General features: G+C 35.5%; 1 protein-coding gene across 8 annotated transcripts in view; it reads right to left on the bottom strand.

The window, feature by feature from the left end:
- DLG1 (discs large MAGUK scaffold protein 1) overlaps positions 1-22,103 on the bottom strand; it is a 287,224-nt gene that overhangs the window by 47,513 nt on the left and 217,608 nt on the right. For all 8 annotated transcript variants that reach the window (XM_032629957.1, XM_032629959.1, XM_032629960.1 and 5 more), the window contains 2 exons: positions 7,332-7,446; positions 2,177-2,353 (listed from right to left, as the gene is read on the bottom strand). In XM_032629957.1, coding sequence (XP_032485848.1) covers positions 2,177-2,353; positions 7,332-7,446 — 292 coding nt within the window. The remainder of the gene's footprint in view (positions 1-2,176; positions 2,354-7,331; positions 7,447-22,103) is intronic.

Here is a 22,103-nt window from a genome sequence, read left to right as displayed (position 1 = left end):
GTGCTTGGGGAACAGGGTTAAGAGACAGCCTGTATAGTTTTTAAATCTTTTGAATTTTAAACCTTGTTAAAGATGTTACCTTTGAAATAAGCAAGCAAACAAAACTACAACAAATGTACAATCGGCAATCGTGTAGATTGTTACAATATGAATCGTGCAAAATTTCATATAAATTAAGCTTTACAAATCCTTGATTTCAACATAGCAATTACATTAGTATATAGCAGAAAAATGTACCAAAACAGTCTATGAATAAATGCATATCTTCATTTTTTATTATCTAGCTATACAGTTTTACCATGGGTACAGAAGAACCCTAGCAGTCATGGATTTAAAACTTGCTTTTTCTATTCCAGAGCAATCCTGAGGGTCCATGATATGAATAATTAATTTATAATTCTGCCTAGGCACTTACTGAGGGCACTGAAAAACTAACATTTAGTGAGTAAACATTTACAACTCAAAATGGTTTTGTTTTCTAATCATTATCTTGCTCGCTAAATAGCTGAGTGACTTCAATTGTGTTTATTTGTCAACACTGTTCCCAAAAGAAAGCTAAGGATTGTAGGAACTACAATTCCTTGTGCTATTATTAGACATAAAGTGGTCTAAGAAAGATATCATTCTATTTAAGAAAATACAAGTTTAGAATACACTGAAGAATGAAATGGCATAATTGGTTGTGATTTCATACTGCATTTTATGGAAGGAAAATTATATTCTATAATATTAGTCATGAATTTGGGGATCTGTAGAGGTCTCAAGGTATATCTCATCTCTTTTATCACTCCTGGCTTCAAAATCCAACCTTACAGAATTTTTATACACAAAATGAAAAATATCTCTTTCTACCAAAGTCAGCTGTATTTCTCATTTGTTGCAAGCACATGTAAAACCTTTACAACATATAAGACTCCAAGGGATAAAGACAATTTTTAGGAACTCTGACCTTGATATTTAAGATGTGAGGTTTCTATTGACTCAACAAGGCACAGTGGAAGCATTTCTGGATTTAAAGTATACTACATTCTATTCCAGCAAAAAAGTTATGCAGCTGAGGGCTGCATTGCTAAAAGAGGAGTTGCCACCAAGTGTAAGATCCAGCCAAATAGTTGGATCTTGCTAAAAATATGGATCTAGCCAACAACAGTCATAAATTCCAAAACCACAATTACAAACCTTGGCAATATTTTAACATTTCTACTCTTCAATGTCCAAAAACAGGTGTACAAATATATATAAGGTAGAGAGGTTTATAAACAGGCATATGATTTGGCATAAGTATCGATTTTAGAGACTCTTAACAAAATAAGTCCAACTTATTAATATGAAAAGAACAAGTTTATTACGTCATAAGGTTGACTTGAAGTGAATTAACTGGCTATAATAAACATTAATGTTTCACTGACAATTTTTACTGGCTATCTTAAAACTTTTAAGTTTTAGGCAATGATTTGGATGAATCAGATCTCATAAATAAGCTCTTTTGAGGAAATTATGAACTGATGTTTTAATACCTTTCCCATAGAAGTAGACATTGAATAGCATTTCATTGACCTTAGAGGGGGTTCTAAGTTGGGATCACCCTTTTCAAAGACAATCTGCACTTAACCACTTTTGCCACTAGATGGTTAAGTATGTACCAGTGAGTAAATCACTACAATAAATAGTTAAAAGCAAAGAGGAAAGAGCAGTGAATGCATGGATACTTTTAAATTAAACAAGAAAACAAGAGATGTGAAACACATTCTTAGATATTTCTAAAAATTTTGCATTTACTTAAAATGCTTTCATTTTTTAAGTCTGGAGGAGGAGGCAATTCACACAATCAAAACTCCTGAAAATTTAGGTTTTAACACCATCTACATGGGAAAACTACAGAGGCTTTTAATTCTCTCCCTCCACTGGTATAGATATATGGCACAGTGACTTAAAATATACTCATTTTGTTTTTAGCAACTAGTAGGAGTTTTAGAGAAATTTCTATTTGGGGGCATCATATTCTCTTACTATGTCATTGGTTACAACATAAGGTGAATAAAATTAAATGGTTGTGAAACACAATATATAAAACTGAGCATAAAATCACCACTTCAGTAAAAGAAATTTAAAGAAACAGCAATTATTTATGTTGTCCAATTTTCAAGTGGTAAAACTGTAACAGACTTATATTTACCTGCGTTTACTGGGAATCACCCCAACTTCATCACTTTCACCATCTGGTGTAACCTGCCTGGCCTGCCACCATTCGTCATCAGAAGCATTAATAACATGGAGGATATCTCCAAATTTGAAGTTCAATCCCTGACTAGGAAGGCCACTGTCTTTAGTCTTGTCATAATCAAAAAGGGCCCTAGATTAAGAAGAAAAAAGTCCATAATTATTTCTTATAATGATATTATGAATATTAAATAAACAGGATCCTAAAAATATATATATAATCTAGGTAGATAATTAAACAATGTACCATGGTAGGCAGAATAATGCCAAGCTCAATTTTGTGCTATATTATTGGGTTGACCAAAAAGTTTGCTTGGGCTTTTCCGTGAGATGTTACAGAAAAGCCCGAAAGAACTTTTCGGCCAATCCAATACAAGAAGACAACGAGACTAAAAAAGAAATAGCAAAATTAACTTGTTATGTTAATAGATAAAATACCTTATTTCTCTCAATACTGTATGAGAAATAAAAAAAATACTTTTAGTACAATCCAATGGCAACCTGTATTGAATTCTAAAATGAAGACAAATCTGGTCAGTTGTTCTAAATTAATAAAGTAAATATTAAAAGAGACTCTTCTCTTTGACTAGACACACTTGGGTAAACAAATTCCCTGACTGATCTGATTCATCATTTGTGGACTTTAATACTAGATCAACAGAGTGATTATTTTCCCAGTTAACTATTCCTTTCATTTGTTCATAAAACTATAATTAATAGGGTTTTCAGAGTCAATAACAATGATGAAAACTAACTACAGATGACGATATGATGACTTTAACAGTTGCCAACCATTCTGGAAAAAATACTGTATTAATTTAATATAGTAATTGCAAAATGTTAGGAATATTTTAAAATTTGATAACAAGAAAATAGTGTCCTGATACTTAATTAGTGTACAATATTTAAACAAATTAAATTCTTTTCCTTTAACATCTTTATTGGAGTATAATTGCTTTAGAATGGTGACAAATTAAATTCTTATATTCAAAAAACCTCTAACAAGAGTACAGGAAGGATCCCAGGAATTACATTTATAATATAATTTATTCATTCTTTTGTTCTAATTTGGCAATGGGAAATTAGGATACAAATCATATTCCTTTTTATGCTACCCAACTCTTAAGACTATTTCTTGAAGTAAAACTGAAGAGGGGTGAAATTATTTGATGGCTAAATGAATGAACTAGTTAATGGTTTTCAAATGTGTTCTTTCAAGTCTTTTCAGTGGCTAACAGTGTGAAGGAAGTAGGTGAGAATCAAAAGTGGGAAGGTTTACTTAAACATATATTAAAACATATCCAATACATTGGATTTTATTTGAAGAAAGAATTCTACAACTGTAAGATAAAGATTATAAATGATATAAATGTGAAGTCATTACTTCAATAAATTCTGAATACTAAGGAAACGTCTTTCTACTGGAAAAGTATAGTTAACTTCAAATAATACAAAGGTTTGATATAGTTAGTAATTTACTAAATATTTATTTAAAAAGGTAATTAAGTGGATATGACAAAGATTAAGATGACAAAGATGATGAAGATACAAATAAACAGAATATAAAATAGCAAATAAAGTACCTTAAGAGGTAGAACAAATGCCACAGGATATTCAGAAAAGGGAAAATACTACATCTCAACATTTTTATTATCATAAATTAATCTTTTGAATTACAAAATCAACACAACTATATTACCGATGAGCAACGAAGAAATCACTCACAATCTCTACTCCCTATGTTAGCATTTAAACTTTGTCTTTTAGTACTCGGATTAATAAAAAAAAGGAACTCATGGAATACTTACTTGAGCTATTAATCGTAAGAATATAATGAACACCTGTTAATCTACTTTCCAACCTAAGACTATACACAAAACTTTTATCAGTAATTTACATTCACCTATGTATTTTTCCCCTTGATCCTGTTTCCCTCAGATTAAGAGTTAAGCACTGTTAGAAGGTAACCACCATTCTGAATACAGTGTTTATTTCCTTGCTCCTTACCCTTTTTTGTTGGTTTGGTTTTATCACACACATATGGATGACTAAGTAATTATGTATGATTTTACCTATTTCAGAGCTTTATAAAAGAGGTATCATACTGTATGTAGTCTTTTGTAGCCTTAACTTTATTTTTACTTTTGAAATTAAAAATACATTTACTAAAAAGAACCATAAGACTTCTGGTTAACTATGGCAGATTGGCTACATGTATCTACAGGCATACTTCATTTTATTGTGCTTTACCTTATTGCACTTGCCAGATATTGTGTTTTTTTTTTTTTTTACAAGTTGAAGGTTTTGTGGCAACCCTGTGTTGGGTTGGCATAACCCTGTGGTAATCCCAAGTCTATTGGTGTCATTTTTCCGACATTTGCTCTCTGCATGTCTCTATGTCACATTCTGGTAATTCTCCCAATATTTCAAACTTTTTCATTATTATTATATTTATTATGGTGATCTTTAATGTTACTATTGTAATCATTTTGGTGCATCACGAACCATGCTCTTATAAGATGGTAACTTAATTGATAAATGTGTGTGTTCTGACTGCTCTATCAACTGGCCCTTCCCCATCTCCCTCCCATCTCCTTGGGACTCCCTATTCCTTGAGACACAACAATATTGAAATTAGGCCAATTAATAGACCTACAATGGCCTCTAAATGTTCACATGAAAGGAAGAGTCACAGGTCTCTCACTTTAAATCAGGTAGAAATTGTTAAGCTTAGTGAGGAAGGCATGTTGAAAGCCAAGACAGGCCAAAAACTAGGCTTCTTGCCATCAAATGGTTAGCTAAGTAGAAAAAAAATGAAAGTGCTACTTGAGTAAACACAGGAGTAATAAAGTGAAACAGCCTTACTGCTGACACTAAGAAAGTTTTAGTGGTCTGGATAGAAGATCAAACCAGCCACAACATTCCTTTAAGCCAAAGTGTAATCCAGAGTAAGGCCCAAACTCTCTTCAATTCCATGAAGGCTGAGAGAGGTGAGGAAGCTGCAGAAAAGTTCGAAGCTAGCAGAGGTTGGTTCATAAGGTTTCAGGAAAGAAGCCATCTCTGTAACATAGAAGTGCAAGGTAAAGCAGCAAGTGCTGATGTACAAGCTGCAACAAGTTATCCAGAAGATCTAAATAAGTAATGAAGGTGGTTACACTAAATAACAGATTTTTGATGTGGACAAAACAGCCTTATATTGGAAGGAGATGCCATCTAGAACTTTCATAGCTAGAGAGAAGTCAATGCCGGGCTTCCAAGCTTCAAAGGGCAGGCTGACTCTCTTGTTAGGGGCTAATGCAGCTGGTGAGTTTAAGTTAAGCCAATGCTCATTTACCATCCTGAAAATCCTATGGTTCTTAAGAATTATGCTAAATCTACTCTGCCTGTGCTATAGAAATGAAACAACAAAGCCTGGATGATAGCACATTTGTTTACAACATGGTTTACTGAATATTTTAAGCACACTGTTGACACCTACTGCTCAAAAAAAATTTTTTTTCTTTCAAAATATTACTGCTCATTGACAATGTACCTGGTCACCCCAGAGCTTTGATGGAAGTGTAAAATGAGATTAATGCTGTTTTCATGCCTGCTAAGACAACTTCCATTCTGTAGCCCATGGATCAAGGAGTAATTTTGACTTTCAAGACTTACTAGTTATGATAGTGATTCCTCTGATGGATCTGGACAAAGTAAACTGAAAACCTCCCATAAAGGATTCACCATTCTAGATGCCATTAAGAACATTGGTGATTCACGGAAGAGGTCAAAATATCAATATTAACAGGAGTTTGCAAGAAGTTGATTCCAATCCTCACTGATGACTTTGAGGGGTTTGAGACCTCAACGGAGGAAGTAACTACAGATGTGAACCCACTCTTGGTGAAGATGCTGTGAAGATTATTGAAATGACAACAAGGGATGGAAATATTACATCAACTTAGTTGATAAAGCAGCGGCAGGATTTGAGAGAGCTGAGTGCAATTTTGAAAGAAGTTGACTGTGGGTAAAATGCTGTCAAACAGCATTGCATGCTCCAGAGAAACTGTTCACGAACGGGAGAGTCAGTCAGTTTGCAAACTTCACTGGTGTCTTATTTTTAGGAAACTGCCACAGCCACCCCAACCTCCAGCAACACCACCTTGATCAGTGAGCAGTCATCAATATGGAGGCAGGACCATCCACCAGCAAAAAAAAACTATGACTTGTGTAAGGCTCATTGATGGTTAGCATTTTTAGCAATAAAATATTTTTAAATTGAGGTATGCATTGTTTTTAAAGACATAATTCTATTGCACATTTAACTGACTACAATATAGTGTAAACATAACTTTTATATACACTGGGAAACCAAAAAATTCGTGACTCGCTTTATTGTGATATTCACTGTATTGCAGTGGTCTGGAACTAAACCTGCAAAATCTCTGAGGTAATGCTTGTATTTCCTTTCCATCCTGAAACTCACTAAAATGACACCACCACCACCACCACCACCAAAAACAAACACAAAAGAGAGAGGACAACAAGGAGGAAAGAGAGTTTAACATGGTTTTGGATGATGGTAAATTTAGCAGAGTAGAGGAAGCTCTAAATAGGGTGCCTGAAGAGAAGGATACTGAAACAAGATTTACTCCACAAGACCCCAGAAATGCTCACAAATTAGAGGTGTACACTATCCAGGTAGGCAGAGATAAATTACTGCCATGAAAACAGAAGAACTGGTGGAACTTACTACAGAAATTAAATGTTACTCAAATGAAGAATATTTTATTATAAAAAGAAACAGGTAAACAGAAGTGTTGGATGATATGACATATCAAGCTACACTAGTCACCCAGTAAAATATCAACTTAAAAAATTTTCTGGTTTGTATTTATTTTGTATTTCTTTATCATACTATTATTATTCAAGAGGTTATATAACTTTCATTAATAAAATTATAATAATACTCCAACTCCTGAAAGACACACTATCAGGAAATCAATCATAAAAAAACATTTCCTTGGTTTGCAATACACTTTTCTACAGTAAAACTAAGTCATGGTGAAAAACCTGAAAGAATCTGCATGCATGCATAAAGACTGCAATAATCAGAAATTTAAAAAATTTACCTGACATAGAGGGATCGCTTCTGGCTAGTTCGAAGAGAACCTGAACCTGAACTAATGCTACTATTCATCATCTGCTCCCGTAAGTCATGTATTTTGGCTTCAAAACGACTGTATTCTGATGGAAGAAAAAAGAGAAATAAATTCATATTTTATATTCTAAAGAAAAAGTTACTTGAAGATAAAGTATTAAATATGTAAGCTGTCTTATAATTGATTAAATGTGGTCAGAACCTTAAAAGAGTAATCTATACAAGATTTTGCCCAAGATGCAAATTTTAAAACTTAACAATCTCTAAGTGTACCAGGAATTAGAACTGGTTGAAACTAGTATTTTCAGTGTGCTATTTTAAAGTTCGTATCACATTTAATAAAGGACAATTTCCATGCATCAAATAGCAGTATCAATTTTACTGTCGAATTTAACTGTAAATTTTAAAAAGTAGGATTTATTCTAATTTTTATACTTAAAAAAAGCCTAAAATAATTTATACTAGATGCTTTGTTTACTGACTTTTTCTGTGAAGAAATCAGCTAATCCTATATTTTCAAATTATAGAACTTGTGCAGGGTCAATAATATGTAAAAAATATGCCTTAATAAGTTAATAAATGAAATTAAATTTACTTCAACTTATATAATTTATAAATTTTCAAAATGTTAAGATGCACAAAAGCAATCTGAAGGAATAACATTTTATTTAAGATACTTTTTATACAAAAACAAATATGATTTTGAAGACGGACTATTTTAAACTATATCATACATTAAAAGCTACCAAACCTATTAATAACAAAAAGTTTAAGCACTTTTTCAAAAATACTGCAATTACACGGTTATACACACATACCTTTTTCTCTACTTACAATAAACAACTAACAGACAAGTCAGATTCCATTAGTTTTTTTTATAAAACCAGTCTTATAGCAAGAGCAAGTAACTTGTCTGGAGCGTGTGTAGTTTTAAGGAGACAGAGTAAGAGTAAGCATGATTATTGCTGAGTTACTCTTCCTTTCACCACATCATCAAGCTTGTTTTCTGGATACCAAGATTAAGGAATTGAAGCAACAATTCATCAAAAAACTCAGAAATATTTAAATGCTCACAATAATATGTAATAAAATATTCTTTTATTGCCCTTTAAAAATATAATAGAAAATTTAAAGTATAAACATTAGTAGACTGATTAGTAAAAATGAATCCCTGACAATTCAACAATTATCAACTCATGGCAAATCTTTAGTCTATGTAGACACAGCTAAGATACAGACAGATCGATGGATGAAGATAAAGATTAAAAATATGAAGTGAATCCTGAGTTTATACTGGTTCTTCTAATTAAAAATTAGGGCCATTAGGTTTTTACTTAATCTCTTCTTACTTTATATGCTTCCTTGTATATGAAGAATCCTGGTTCTCAAGACAATGCGGGTAACAGAATTAGAGGACCCATCACGACTTACTTGTTTTAACTCATATTATATTCCCAACAGTCTTAAAATAACACCAAAACTACAACCATGACATGATTACTAAAAACAGTTAATTACCTTTCCTAGTTCTTTTTATCTTTGGAGTATGGCTTATTAGGAATATACAGTTGAATACTGTTTTAAAGTCACTGGGAATAGTTCCTTCCTAGGTGTTAAGGCTGCCAGCTGGATATACATCCAGGTTCATTTGTTCATTTTAATTTTCAACTTCAATTTTTAGGGGTTGCTTTTGCATTTTTCATTGTCTTTATAGGTAGGTAAAACAGTTCCAAAGTCAAACCTATAAAACAAGGATATCAAACAAGAATATCCCTCTCTCCCTAACCTATTCTGTCCTGGTCATTATAAACATTTAAAGAAATGTTTATACTTCCACTTTTAATAATATAAGTAAACATATATGTAACATACAAATATGTTTATACTTATTCTATATTATTTTAATATATGTATATTTAAACTATACATATATTTTATAATTATATGTCTATGTACATACACATATATGTATTGTTCCTCCTTCTTTAATAAACAGTAACATACACATTTCTCCACATCGCTTAATTTTTAAAAAATTAATTAATTTTTTTGGCTGTGTTGGGTCTTCGTTTCTGTGCGAGGGCTATCTCTAGTTGTGGCAAGCGGGGGCCACTCTTCATTGCGGTGCGCAGGCCTCTCACTACCGCGACCTCTCTTGTTGTGGAGCACAGGCTCCAGACGGGCCTAGCTGCTCCGCGGCATGTGGGATCCTCCCAGACCAGGGCTTGAACCCGTGTCCCCTGCATTAGCAGGCAGATTCTCAACCACTGCGCCACCAGGGAAGCCCTGCTTATTTTATTTAATAATAAATAGTCTTATTGCAGTAATAGTAAGAATGCTCCACAGCAGCATATACAGACGTCCCTCATTCTTTTTTAATAGCTATATGGTTCTTTTATTTCTAAACTCTAACACTTTGTTACAAGATACTATATAGGGTTAGAGTTTGCTTTACTAGCAAATCTGAAAATTGTTTTCTTGTAACAATTAAGCTGAATTAACTTTTGATATAATTGAAGTTGTGTGATCTCCAGTTCTATTCATTCTGTTTTATATTTTATGTTCATATGTTGAATATATATATATATACATGACTTTTATACACATAGCTTGTGGCAGATTATATATTCCAAAGATGCCTGGCATCCCACATGTTTTTGTACTATGTGACCTTGCCATTCCCTGAACAAGAGGTGGAGTCTAATCCCCTTCTTGAATTTGGGCTGGTCTTATGACTCAATTGTAAGCAAGTGAATGTGGTAGAAACGATCATATGTGACTTTCTAGGTTACATCAGAAGAGTCCATGGAACATTTGCCTGGTTCTTATGGGCTGCTTGATCTGGAGGAAGCCAGACACCATGTAAGAAGTCCAACTACTCTCAAAGCACCACTCTTCAGAGGTCATGTGATAGTTCTCTGAGCCCAAACTTCTAGCTGGTGCCAACAAAGTCCCAAGACAAGGGGAGTGAAGCCATTTTGGACCTTCCAAAGCAGCTCATCCATCAGCTGAATCCCATTAAGTGACCTCGGTCTATGCCACAAGAACCATACAAGCCAAAATTCCGGCGGAATTCCTAACATAATGAATCCATAAAATGATTGTTGTTTTAATCCACTGAGCTTTAGGGGTGGTTATGAAGTAATAGCAACTGGAACACAGTTTCACTGTGCAGTCTATTTGTTCATCTATATATACACATATATACATACACACACACACAAGGACAAGCCTTCCTAAGTTTATTTATAAACATATATATATATATATATATATATATACACGCACATACGCACATGCACACTAGATTCCTAAACAAGGGATCATATTATATGAATATATAAAATATATATATAAAATTTATATTTTAATAAATGTTTATAAAACACTTATAAATATTTATATATACTTAATAAAATATATTTAAATAAAATTTAAATATTTATAAAAGTAAATATATAAATATAAAATTAGGAAGCTTTATTCTGTTGTTCTAATAACTCTTGGTTTGGTTTTTGGCCCCCTACTATGAGCAATCTCCCCAGATCTAATTTGAAATATTATCCTTTTATATTAATAACTTCAAAGCAATCAGAAAGTTTATTCTAATTTTTTTTATCCTGTTGCATTGGGTCTTTGTTGCTGCCTGCGGACTTTCTCTAGTTGCGGCGAGGGGGGGCTACTCTTTGTTGCAGTGCGCGGGTTTCTCATTGCAGTGGCTTCTCTTGTTGCAGAGCATGGGCTCTAGGTGCACGGGCTTCAGTAGTTGCAGCACATGGGCTCAGCAGTTGCAGCATGCAGGCCCTAGAGCACACGGGCTCCAGCAGATGCGGAGCATGGGCTCAGCAGTTGTGGCCTGCAGGCTCTAGAGTGCAGGCTCAGTAGTTGTGGCACACAGGCTTAGTTGCTCTGTGGCATGTGGGATCCTCCCAGACCAGGGCTTGAACCCATGTCCCCTGCATTGGCAGCTGGATTCTTAACTACTGAACCACCAGGCAAGTCCTTCTATTTTCACATTATCTACAATTCTACCCCCATTTTCTGGTAACTGCATTTTTTGCAAACTGTCATAGCATACAGTTTTTTCATATTATACATTCTTTTCCTTATAACTATCTTTTTTTTTTTTTTTTTTCGGTACGCGGGCCTCTCACTGCTGTGGCCTCTCCCGTTGCGGAGCACAGGCTCCGGACTCACAGGCTCAGCGGCCATGGGTCACGGGCCCAGCCGCTCCGTGGCATGTGGGATCTTCCCGGACCGGGGCACGAACCCATGTCCCCTGCATCGGCAGGCGGACTCCCAACCACTGTGCCACCAGAGAAGCCCTCCTTATAACTATCTTAATTACTAACACCAGTCTTTATGTCAGCATCTCTTCCATTTTTGATGTCTGAAGTTTGTTCTTTCTCCTCAGGAAGGGTTTATGTGAACAATATCATCCTAATTCTCTGTTGATACATTTGATTGCAGTCTTTATATTTCAAGCCTGTTTGATTCACAGTTTCTTTCTTTGATTCTTAAATATGTTGACTCCATTGTCTCTTATAAATGATGGAGGATGAAGTTCTGATGACAACCTCATTTTCTTTTCTTTAAAAAACATTTTTTGGGGGCCTGGAATTTCACCAAATTTTTTCTCTTAATTCCAGTAATTTTATAAGAATGTTTCTCAGTGATGGTTATTACCTTAGGTACCTGGATTGTCCTTTCGATATGCAGCTTAAATTATTATTTTTAATTTCAGAAAAGTTTTCTTGTTTATATATTTTTATTATTTGTTTTGTTGTACTGTTTTGGTTTTTTCCTGAGACTGTTACATGCATGTTGAATATTCTCTGCCTACTTTCTACATCTGTCACTCTCAAACCCTTTCTTAATCTTTTTAAAAAATTAATATATTTTTAAAGATTGAAGCAATCACAAACTTTTTCCTGAACCATTTGAGAGTAACATGCTACTCTGATGTCACTCTTGAATTCTCAGTGTGTAATGCCTACAAATAAAGATACTTTCTTATACAATCACAAGACCATCAAAATCAAGAAAGCAATGTTAATACATTACTACATCTAATGCTCACATCCCACTGAAGTTTCCCCAATAATGTCCTTAATAGCAAAAGTATCCATTTTGAAATCATGAGTTATATCAGAGCATACAGGCATTAAAATTGTCATATTTTTAAAGTCTCTTCCAGTCAGAGCCGTTTCTCAGTCTCTCCTTGACTTTGTAATCTTGCTACCATTGAAAATTAGAAGACAATTATTTTGTAGAATGTCTCTTTAGATTTGTCTGATGTTCCCACATTTAGTCCTGCAACTTTGGCAGGAATGTCACAGAAGAGATGTATGTTCTTTTCAATGCACCCTACCAGGTGGTATACATTTCTGATTTGTCCCATTACTGATGCTATAAACTTTCAGCACTTGATGAAGGTTGTGCCTGCTAGGTTTCTCTACTGCAAAATTACTCTTTTTCCATTTGCAAATAGCAAGTTATTGAAACCATGTACACATCTCCATTCTCATCAAACTTTCAATTAATTCACTTATTTATATTAGTAAAGACCCATGATATCTTAGTTTATTCAGTGGATTACTATCAGGTATTATTATCATCTATCTGATGTTCAAATTGTTCCCAATTTGGCCAGTGGGAACCCTTTCAAATTGGATTATGTGCCCTTTGACATGCCTCCATCATTCCTTGAGCATTTCCTTGCTTTCTGGCCATTTATCCAAACAGCCTTGGTAATTTAGATGGGGAATAGTATTTAGAAGCTAAGATCTGAGGCTTAGGTGTGCTCATTGCTACTGGGGTGGCATTGAGCCCAGGCCTTCTCAGTGGATAGAGCCAGGGAATTCCATATATATATGTAAAATAGATACACATTTATAACTATATGTTTATATTATGTAAACTGAAAATATGTTCATAAAAATTTCTCCAATTCTAATCTAATAATATATGGTCTATATTTAGTTTTCTCCCTTTCAATATTTATAACTCTCTTCTCCAACACTGAAAATCACAGACAACATTACCCTTAAAATATATATTCCTTTGATCAATCTCTCTGTATGTAACTAGCCTTCTGCTTCTAGTACCATCTACTTTCCAGACTGGGCTCTGACCAGTCCCATGTGTAACCATCTCACTCTGCTCAGGCTCCAACTCCTCACACCAGGACAGCTGCTTGTGTGGAAGCCCTCATCATGGTTAAGTCCTAACGGTTTACCATAGATGTCCCCCACCTTCCCAGCCCTGCAATGCACATAATTACCTTGCTATGCTTCACCTAATGGCTTTAATACAAAGTTGATCAGGATGCGGAAGGGAAAGAACTCTTTATTTTTGATTTTTAAAAATTCCTCTTTTTTACCTACTTGCTTTAAATAACTATTGTGTGCTCCTTCTAGTTAAACTTAATTTTTAAAATAAAATTTTTCTTTATTTCTAATAATTTCCTGAGTTCTATTAACTCATTTATGTTGTTCTTCCATATATTCATTTTCCTTTAACTTGTTTTGCAATATTAGGTTATACTTTTCATTTGTTTTGTGGGCATGTCTTTCTGGCATACTTTCATTGTAGAGACATTATTCTGATTCTTATTTTCATTTTTCAAATAGGTTTCCATTGGATTCAATCTTGATCCTTTTCTGTTGTTCATTTTTATGAGAAATTAGTTTTCCTGAACTTTTTAAGGTAAGAGTATTGCATCAGGATGGCTTTTCTATCTCCACAGCTCTAAAACTCCTTTTTGCTGTTTCTGTCAAGTGTTCAAAGATATATCTCATATACTGTGAGATCTCCTGGGCTTTCTTTCCCCCCACTCATCTGGACCTTCTATATCCTTTGGCTCTATTATCCCTATCCTGCTCAATTTGGATTTTATTCCTAGTAATTGTTCCTTGGTGTGGGGCTTTGAACTAAAAGGGAGCTGTAGCTGGTTAATTGGGTCATGGGGCTCAGACTGCTCCAGCTTCTTCACACCTTACTGCAGATCCCTTGCACTCACATGTAGATTGTGCAAAAACCCTTATAGTTTCAGAGGCAGTTCTCAATAGATCCACCTTGTTTTTTAAATGAGTACAGATTGGCTTTTGGGCTTCTTCTACTGATTCTCTGGGTACAGATGCTGATATCATGGGGTCTTACAGCTGTTGACAGCTTGTTTATACCTGCTTTTATATTGAGGTTCACGGGGATACCTTTTCATCTGGTTTTGCTATCTTAATTTTTTTCTGGGGGTGGGGAGTGGGGAGTTCTGGGCAATTCAGTTTTTTTTTTTTTTTTGCAATTCAGTTTTAAATTTAACTTATTTTTTTTTTAGATTTGAATTTTTATTTATTTTTAAAACACCTTTATTGGAGTATAATTGCTTTACAGTGGTGTGTTAGTTTCTGCTGTATAACAAACTGAATCAGCTATACATAGACATACGTCCCCATAACTCCTCCCTCTTGCGTCTCCCTCCCACCCTCCCTATCCCACCCATCTAGGTGGATACAAAGCACCAAGCTGATCTGCCCGTGCTATGCAGGCACTTCCCACTAGTGGTCTATTTTACATTTGGTAGTGTATATATGTCCACACCACTCTTTCACTTCATCCCAGCTTACCCTTCCCTCTTCCCATGTCCTCAAATCCATTCTCTATGTCTGCGTCTTTATTCCTGTCCTGCCCCTAGGTTCTTTAGAACTTTTTTTTTTTTGATTCCATATATATGTGTTAGCATATGGCATTTTTCTCTTTCTGACCTACTTCACTCTGTATGACAGTCTCTAGGTCCATCCACCTCACTACAAATAATTCAATTTCGTTCCTTTTATGGCTGAGTAATATTCCATTGTGTATATGTGCCACATCTTTTTTATCCATTCATCTGTCGATGGACACTAAGGTTGCTTCCATGTCCTGGCTATTGTAAATAGAGCTGCAACGAACATTGTGGTACATGACTCTTTTTGAATTATGGTTTTCTCAGGGTATATGCCCAGTAGTGGGATTGCTGGGTCATATGGTAGTTCTATTTTTAGATTTTAAGGAACCTGCATACTGTTCTCCATAGTGGCTGTATCAATTTACATTCCCACCAACAGTGCAAGAGGGTTCCATTTTCTCCACACCCTCTCCAGCATTTACTATTTGTAGATTTTTGGATGATGGCCATTCTGACTGGTATGAGCTGATACCTCATTGTAGTTTTGATTTGTATTTCTCTAATGATTAGTGATGTTGAACGTCCTTTCATGTGTTTGTTGGCAATCTGTATGTCTTTTTTGGAGAAATGTTTGTTTAGGTATTCTGTCCATTTTTGGATTGAGTTGTTTGCTCTTCTGATATTGAGCTGCTTGTAAATTTTGGAGATTAATCCTCTGTCAGTTGCTTCATATGCAAATATTTTTTCCCATTCTGAGGGTTGTCTTTTCATCTCGTTTATGGTTTCCTTTGCTGTGCAAAAGCTTTTAAGTTTCATTAGGTTCCATTTATTTTTGCTTTTACTTCCATTTCTCTAGGAGGTGGGTCAAAAAGGATCTTGCTGTGATTTACATCATAGAGTGTTCTTCTGCCTATGTTTTCCTCTAAGAATTGTATAGTGTCTGGCTTTAGATTTAGGTCTTTAATCCATTTTGAGTTTATTTTTGTATATGGTGTTAGGGTGTGTTCTAATTTCATTCTTTTACATGTAGCTGTCCAGTTTTTCCAGCACTGGGAAAGAGGCTGTCTTTTCTCTACTGTATATTTTTGCCTCCTATACCAAAGACAAGGTGACCATATATGTGTGGGTTTATCTCTGGGCTTTCTATCCTGTTCCATTGATCTATATTTCTGTTTTTGTGCCAGTACCATACTGTCTTGATTACTGTAGATTTTTAGTGTAGTCTGAAGTCAGGGAGCCTGATTCCTCCAACTCTGTTTTTCTTTCTCAAGATTGCTTTGGCTATTTGGGGTCTTTTGTGTTTCCATACAAATTGTGAAATGTTTTGTTCTAGTTCTGTGAAAAATGCCATTGGTAGTTTGATAGGGATTGCACTGAATCTGTAGATCATTTTGGGTAGTACAGCCATTTTCACAATGTTCATTCTTCCAATTCAAGAACATGGTATATCTCTCCATCTGTTTGTATCATCTTTAATTTCCTTCATCAGTGTCTTATAGTTTTCTGCATACAGGTCTTTTGTCTCCTTAGGTAGGTCTATTCCTAGGCATTTTATTCTTTTTGTTACAGTGGTAAATGGGAGTGTACCTTTAACTTCTCTTTCAGATTTTTCATTGTTAGTGTATAGGAATGCAAGAGATTTCTATGCATTAATTTTGTATCCTGCTACTTTACCAAATTCAATGATTAGCTCTAGTAGTTTTCTGGTGGTATCTTTAGGATTCTCTATATATACTATCATGTCATCTGCATAGTGACAGTTTTACTTTTTCTTTTCCGATTTGGATTCCTTTTCTTTTTCTTCTGATTGCTGTGGCTAAAACTTCCAAAACTATGTTGAATAATAGTGGTGAAAGTGGGCAACCTTGTCTTGTTCCTGATCTTAGTGGAAATGCTTTCAGTTTTTCACCACTGAGAACAATGCTGGCTGTGGTTTTGTCATACATGGCCTTCATTATGTTGAGGTAAGTTCCTTCTATGCCTACTTTCTGGAGGGTTTTTATTATAAATGGGTGTTGAATATTGTTGAAAGCTTTTTCTGCATCTATTGACAGGATCATATGAGTTTTCTCCTTCAATTTGTTAATACGGTTTATCACATTGATTGATTTGCATATATTGAAGAATCCTTGCATTCCTGGGATAAACCCCACTTGATCATGGTGTATGATCCTTTTAATGTGCTGTTGGATTCTGCTTGCTAGTATTTTGTTGAGGATTTTTGCATCTGTGTTCATCAGTGATACTGGCCTGTAGTTTTCTTTCTTTGTGACATCTTTGTCTGGTTTTGGCATCAGGGTGATGGTGGCCTCGTAGAATGAGTTTGGGAGTGTTCCTCCCTCTGCTATATTTTGGAACAGTTTGAGAAGGATAGGTGTTAGCTCTTCTTTAAATGTTTGATAGAATTTGCCTGTGAAGCCATCTGGTCCTGGGCTTTTGTTTGTTGGAAGATTTGTAATCACAGTTTCAATTTCAGTGCTTGTGATTGGTCTGTTTATATTTTCTATTTCTTCCTCGTTCAGTCTTGGAAGGTTGTGCTTTTCTAAGAACTTGTCCATTTCTTCCAGGTTGGCCATTTTATTGGCATACAGTTGCTTGTAGTAATCTCTCATGATCCTTTGTATTTCTGCAGTGTCAGTAGTTACTTTTCCTTTTTCATTTCTAATTCTATTGATTTGAGTCTCCTCCCTTGTTTTCTTGATGAGTGTGGCTAATGGTTTATCAGTTTTGTTTATCTTCTCAAAGAACCAGCTTTTAGTTTTACTGATCTTTGCTATCGTTTCCTTCATTTCTTTTTCATTTATTTCTAATCTGATCTTTATTATTTCCTTCCTCCTGCTAACTTTGGGGTTATTTTGTTCTTCTTTCTCTAATTGCTTTAGGTGTAAGAGTAGGTTGTGTATTTGAGATGTTTTTTGTTTCTTGATGTACGATTGTATTGCTATAAACTTCCCTCTTGGAAATGCTTTTGCTGCATCCAATAGGTTTTGGGTCGTTGTGTTTTCATTGTCATTTGTTTCTAGGTGTTTTTTTATTTCCTCTTTGATTTCTTCAGTGATCTCTTGCTTATTTAGTAGTGTATTGTTTAGCCTCCATATGTTTGTAATTTTTACAGATTTTTTCCTGTAATTGACATCTGGTCTCATAGTGTTGTGGTGGGAAAAGATACTTGATACGATTTCAATTTTCTTAAATTTACCAAGGCTTGATTTGTGACCCAAGATATTATCTATCCTGGAGAATGTTCCATGAGCACTTGAGAAGAAAGTGTAATCTGCTGTTTTTGGATGGAATGCCCTGTAAGTATCAATTAAGTCCATCTTGTTTAATGTATCATTTAAAGCCTCTGTTTCCTTATTTATTTTCATTTTGGATGATCTGTCCATTGGTGAAAGTGGGGTGTTAAAGTCCCCTACTATGATCATGTTACTGTCGATTTCCCCTTTTATGGGCGTTAGCATTTGCCTTACGTATTGAGGTGCTCCTATGCTGGGTGCATAAACATTTAGAATTGTCATATCTTTTTCTTGGATTGATCCCTTCATTATTATGTAGTGTCCTTCTTTGTCTCTTGTAATAGTCTTCATTTTAAAGTCTATTTTGCCTGATATGAGAATTGCTACTCCAGCTTTCTTTTGATTTCCGTTTGCATGGAATATCTTTTTCCATCCCCTCACTTTCAGTCTGAATGTGTCCCTAGGTCTGAAGTGGGTTTCTCGTAGACACCATATATAAGGGTCTTGTTTTTGTATCCATTCAGCCAGTCTATGTCTTTTGGTTGGAGCATTTAATCCATTTACGTTTAAGGTAGTTAGCAATATGTATGTTCTTAATTGCCATTTTCTTAATTGTTTTGGGTTTATTATTGTAGGTCTTTTCCTTCTCTTGTGTTTCCTGCCTAGAGAAGTTCCTTTAGCATTTGTTGTAAAGCTGGTTTGGTGGTGCTGAATTCTCTTAGCTTTTGCTTGTCTATAACGGTTTTAATTTCTCCATCAAATCTGAATGAGATCCTTGCTGGATACAGTAATCTTGGTTGTAGGTTTTTCCCTTTCATCACTTTAAATATGTCCTGCCACTCACTTCTGGCTTGAAGTTTCTGCTAAAAGATCAGCTATTAACCTTATGGGATTCCCTTGTATGTTATTTGTCACTTTTCCCTTGTTGCTTTTAATATTTTTTCGTTGTATTTAATTTTTGATAGTTTGATTAATATGTGTCTTGGATTTATCCTGTATGGGACTCTCTGCGCTTCCTGGCCTTGACTATTTCCTTTCACATATTAGGGAAGTTTTCAACTATAATCTCTTCAAATATTTTCTCAGTCCCTTTCTCTTTCTCTTCTTTTTCTGGGACCCCTATAATTCGAATGTTGGTGTGTTTAATGTTGTCCCAGAGGTTTCTGAGACTGTCCTCCATTCTTTTCATTCTTCTTTATTCTGCTCTGTGGTAGTTATTTCCACTATTTTATCTTCCAGGTCATCTATCCGTTCTTCTGCCTCTGTTATTCTGCTATTGATTCCTTCTGGAGAATTTTTAACTTCATTTACTGTGCTGTTCATCATTGTTTGTTTGCTCTTTAGTTCTTCTAGGTCCTTGTTAAATGTTTCTTGTATTTTCTCCATTCTATTTTCAAGATTTTGGATCATCTTTACTATCATTACTCTGAATTCTTTCTCAGGTAGACTGCCTATTTCCTCTTCATTTGTTTGGTCTGGTGGGTTTTTACCTTGCTCCTTCATCTGCTGTGTGTTTCTCTGTCTTCTCATTTTGCTTAACTTACTGTGTTTGGGGTCTCCTTTTCATAGGCTGCAGGTTTGTAGGTCCCGTTGTTTTTGGTGTCTGCCCCCAGTGGCTAAGGTTGGTTCAGTTGTGTAGGCCTTCTGGTGCAGGGGACTGGTGCCTGTCCTCTGGTGGATGAGGCTGGATCTTGTCTTTCTGGTGGGCAGGACCACGTCCGGTGGTGTGTTTTGGGGTGTCTGTGACCTTATTATGATTTTAGGCAGCCTCTCTGCTAATGGGTGGGGTTGTGTTCCTGTCTTGCTAGTTGTTTGGCATAGGTTGTCCTGCACTGTAGCTTGCTGGGTGTTGAATGGAGCTGGGTCTTGGCGTTGAGATGGAGATCTCTGGGAGAGCTTTCGCCATGTGATATTATGTGGAGCCGGGAGGTCTCTGGTCAGAGGCACAGGCCTGACACCCAGCCGGAGCACCAAGACCCTGTCAGCCACACGGCTGCTAGTGCTGGAGGGTCTCCTGCAGAGGCAGGGGTTGGCTGTGTTTCACCACGGGGACAAGAACACTGGCAGGAGTTCTGGGGAGTACTCCTTGGCAAGAGCCCTCCCAGAGTCCACCATTAGCCCTATCAAAGAGCCTGTCTAAGTTTATTTTTAATAATGACCATGTTGGGACTTCCCTGGTGGCGCAGTGGTTAAGAATGCGCCTGCCAATGCAGAGGACACAGGTTTGAGCCCTGGTCCAGGAAGATCCCACATGCCACGGAACAACTAAGCCAGTGCACCACAACTACTGAACCTGTGCTCTAGAGCCCAAAAGCCACAACTACTGAGCCCGTGTGCCACAGCTACTGAAGCCCGCACCCTAGAGCCCATGCTCTGCAACAAGAAAAGCCAGGGCAGTGAGAAGCCCATGCACTGCAATAGTAGCCCCCACTTGCCACAACTAGAGGAAGCCTGTGCACAGCAACGAAGACCCAACACAGCCAAAAATAAATAAATAAATTTATATATAAAAAAATAATGACCATGTTTAACAGCTAGTTTGCAAAATTCCTGAAAGTTTAACTGACCCTTGTAAGACAGTACATCACTGCACTTATTCAAGTAACTTCTGTGATTCTTTAGTTCTCTGAGTTCCCAGTTTCCCTTCACTTTTTGTTTGATAATTCCTTACTGCCTTAGCAGCACTTTGATGCTTTTAATAAGATGTTCATTATATTTCACGTAGCATTATTAGTTGTTTTCAGCCATTTTGCCAACTGAATTAACCAAAGTCCTAGTGATTTAAAATATTCTACATTTTAGAAATTTAAAAGCTTTCTGTAAAAAGATCACACTATCTTATTTTATAGTGAGGCAAAAAATGTTCTTTCCTAAGAACTAAGTTACTACAAAGCACTTACAGTCTCAGTCAACATTTAAGATATTGGAGACCTAAACTCAATTCCTGATAATTTCTTAAATACGTGCCTTTCTTATTTTGTTCACTCTGTTCAGATTTTCATATTTACGGTCTTTACTTACTATTAATAATTCCTCATAACCATCTGTCCGTCTGTTCCAAAGATACTTCAATACTTTCCTCAAAGTTACTTTTCCTTTAAGCCTTCCATTTCATTCACCTAGCTAAGATTCCCATCTTTTCCTTTTGCTTCAATCAATTCATACTTTCAGCTCTAACAATTTCCACCTTACACCTATCCTGTGTACCCTTTCTTATATTTTATTTTGGAGGAAGTCTCATTTCTTTTTTCTGCTAAGTCATTTGCACCCCTCTTCTAGAAATTACACCACAACTCATTTCAGGAAAGCTACCATTGGAGAGAGCTAAAATGTTACCTAAGAGATAATCTCCACTAAGCATTTCAGAAATTCCTGAACCAAACTATATTTCCTGTCATGAAATATATTAGGGAGTCTCTGAACTACTGGCTGTAAGTTAAATAATATGTGTATGGTTATAAGAGGAGAGAAAATGTTTAATAGCAAACTTTCTGCATTTTATTCTGTTTTCAACTCCTCATCTTAGTTTGCACCTCCACACTTCAAGTGAAAAGATGGAGGAAAGCAGGGGGCAGAAGAGTGGGGAGAAATTTTATCTCCCCCAATTTCTTTGAAACTCGCAATCCCAACTATGAAGAATAAAACTCATTTATACTCTATAATGAAATATATTAATTAAATACACAGTTAACATCTGAGAGCAACAAGTATTACAGAATGGATATTATGACTGGTCTAGAAAAGAAAAATGGAAAGTTTCTGAGTAAGAAGTCAGGCTGGTTGTTTTAAGTAGTTAGGAAAGGGTAGAAAGGTATAGGAAGGAAAGTAAGATACTGAAAAA

This window comes from Phocoena sinus, chromosome 4 (assembly GCF_008692025.1).
Source record: "Phocoena sinus isolate mPhoSin1 chromosome 4, mPhoSin1.pri, whole genome shotgun sequence".
Taxonomy (NCBI): Eukaryota; Metazoa; Chordata; class Mammalia; order Artiodactyla; family Phocoenidae; genus Phocoena; species Phocoena sinus.
This window is presented reverse-complemented; position numbering and strand designations above follow the sequence as displayed.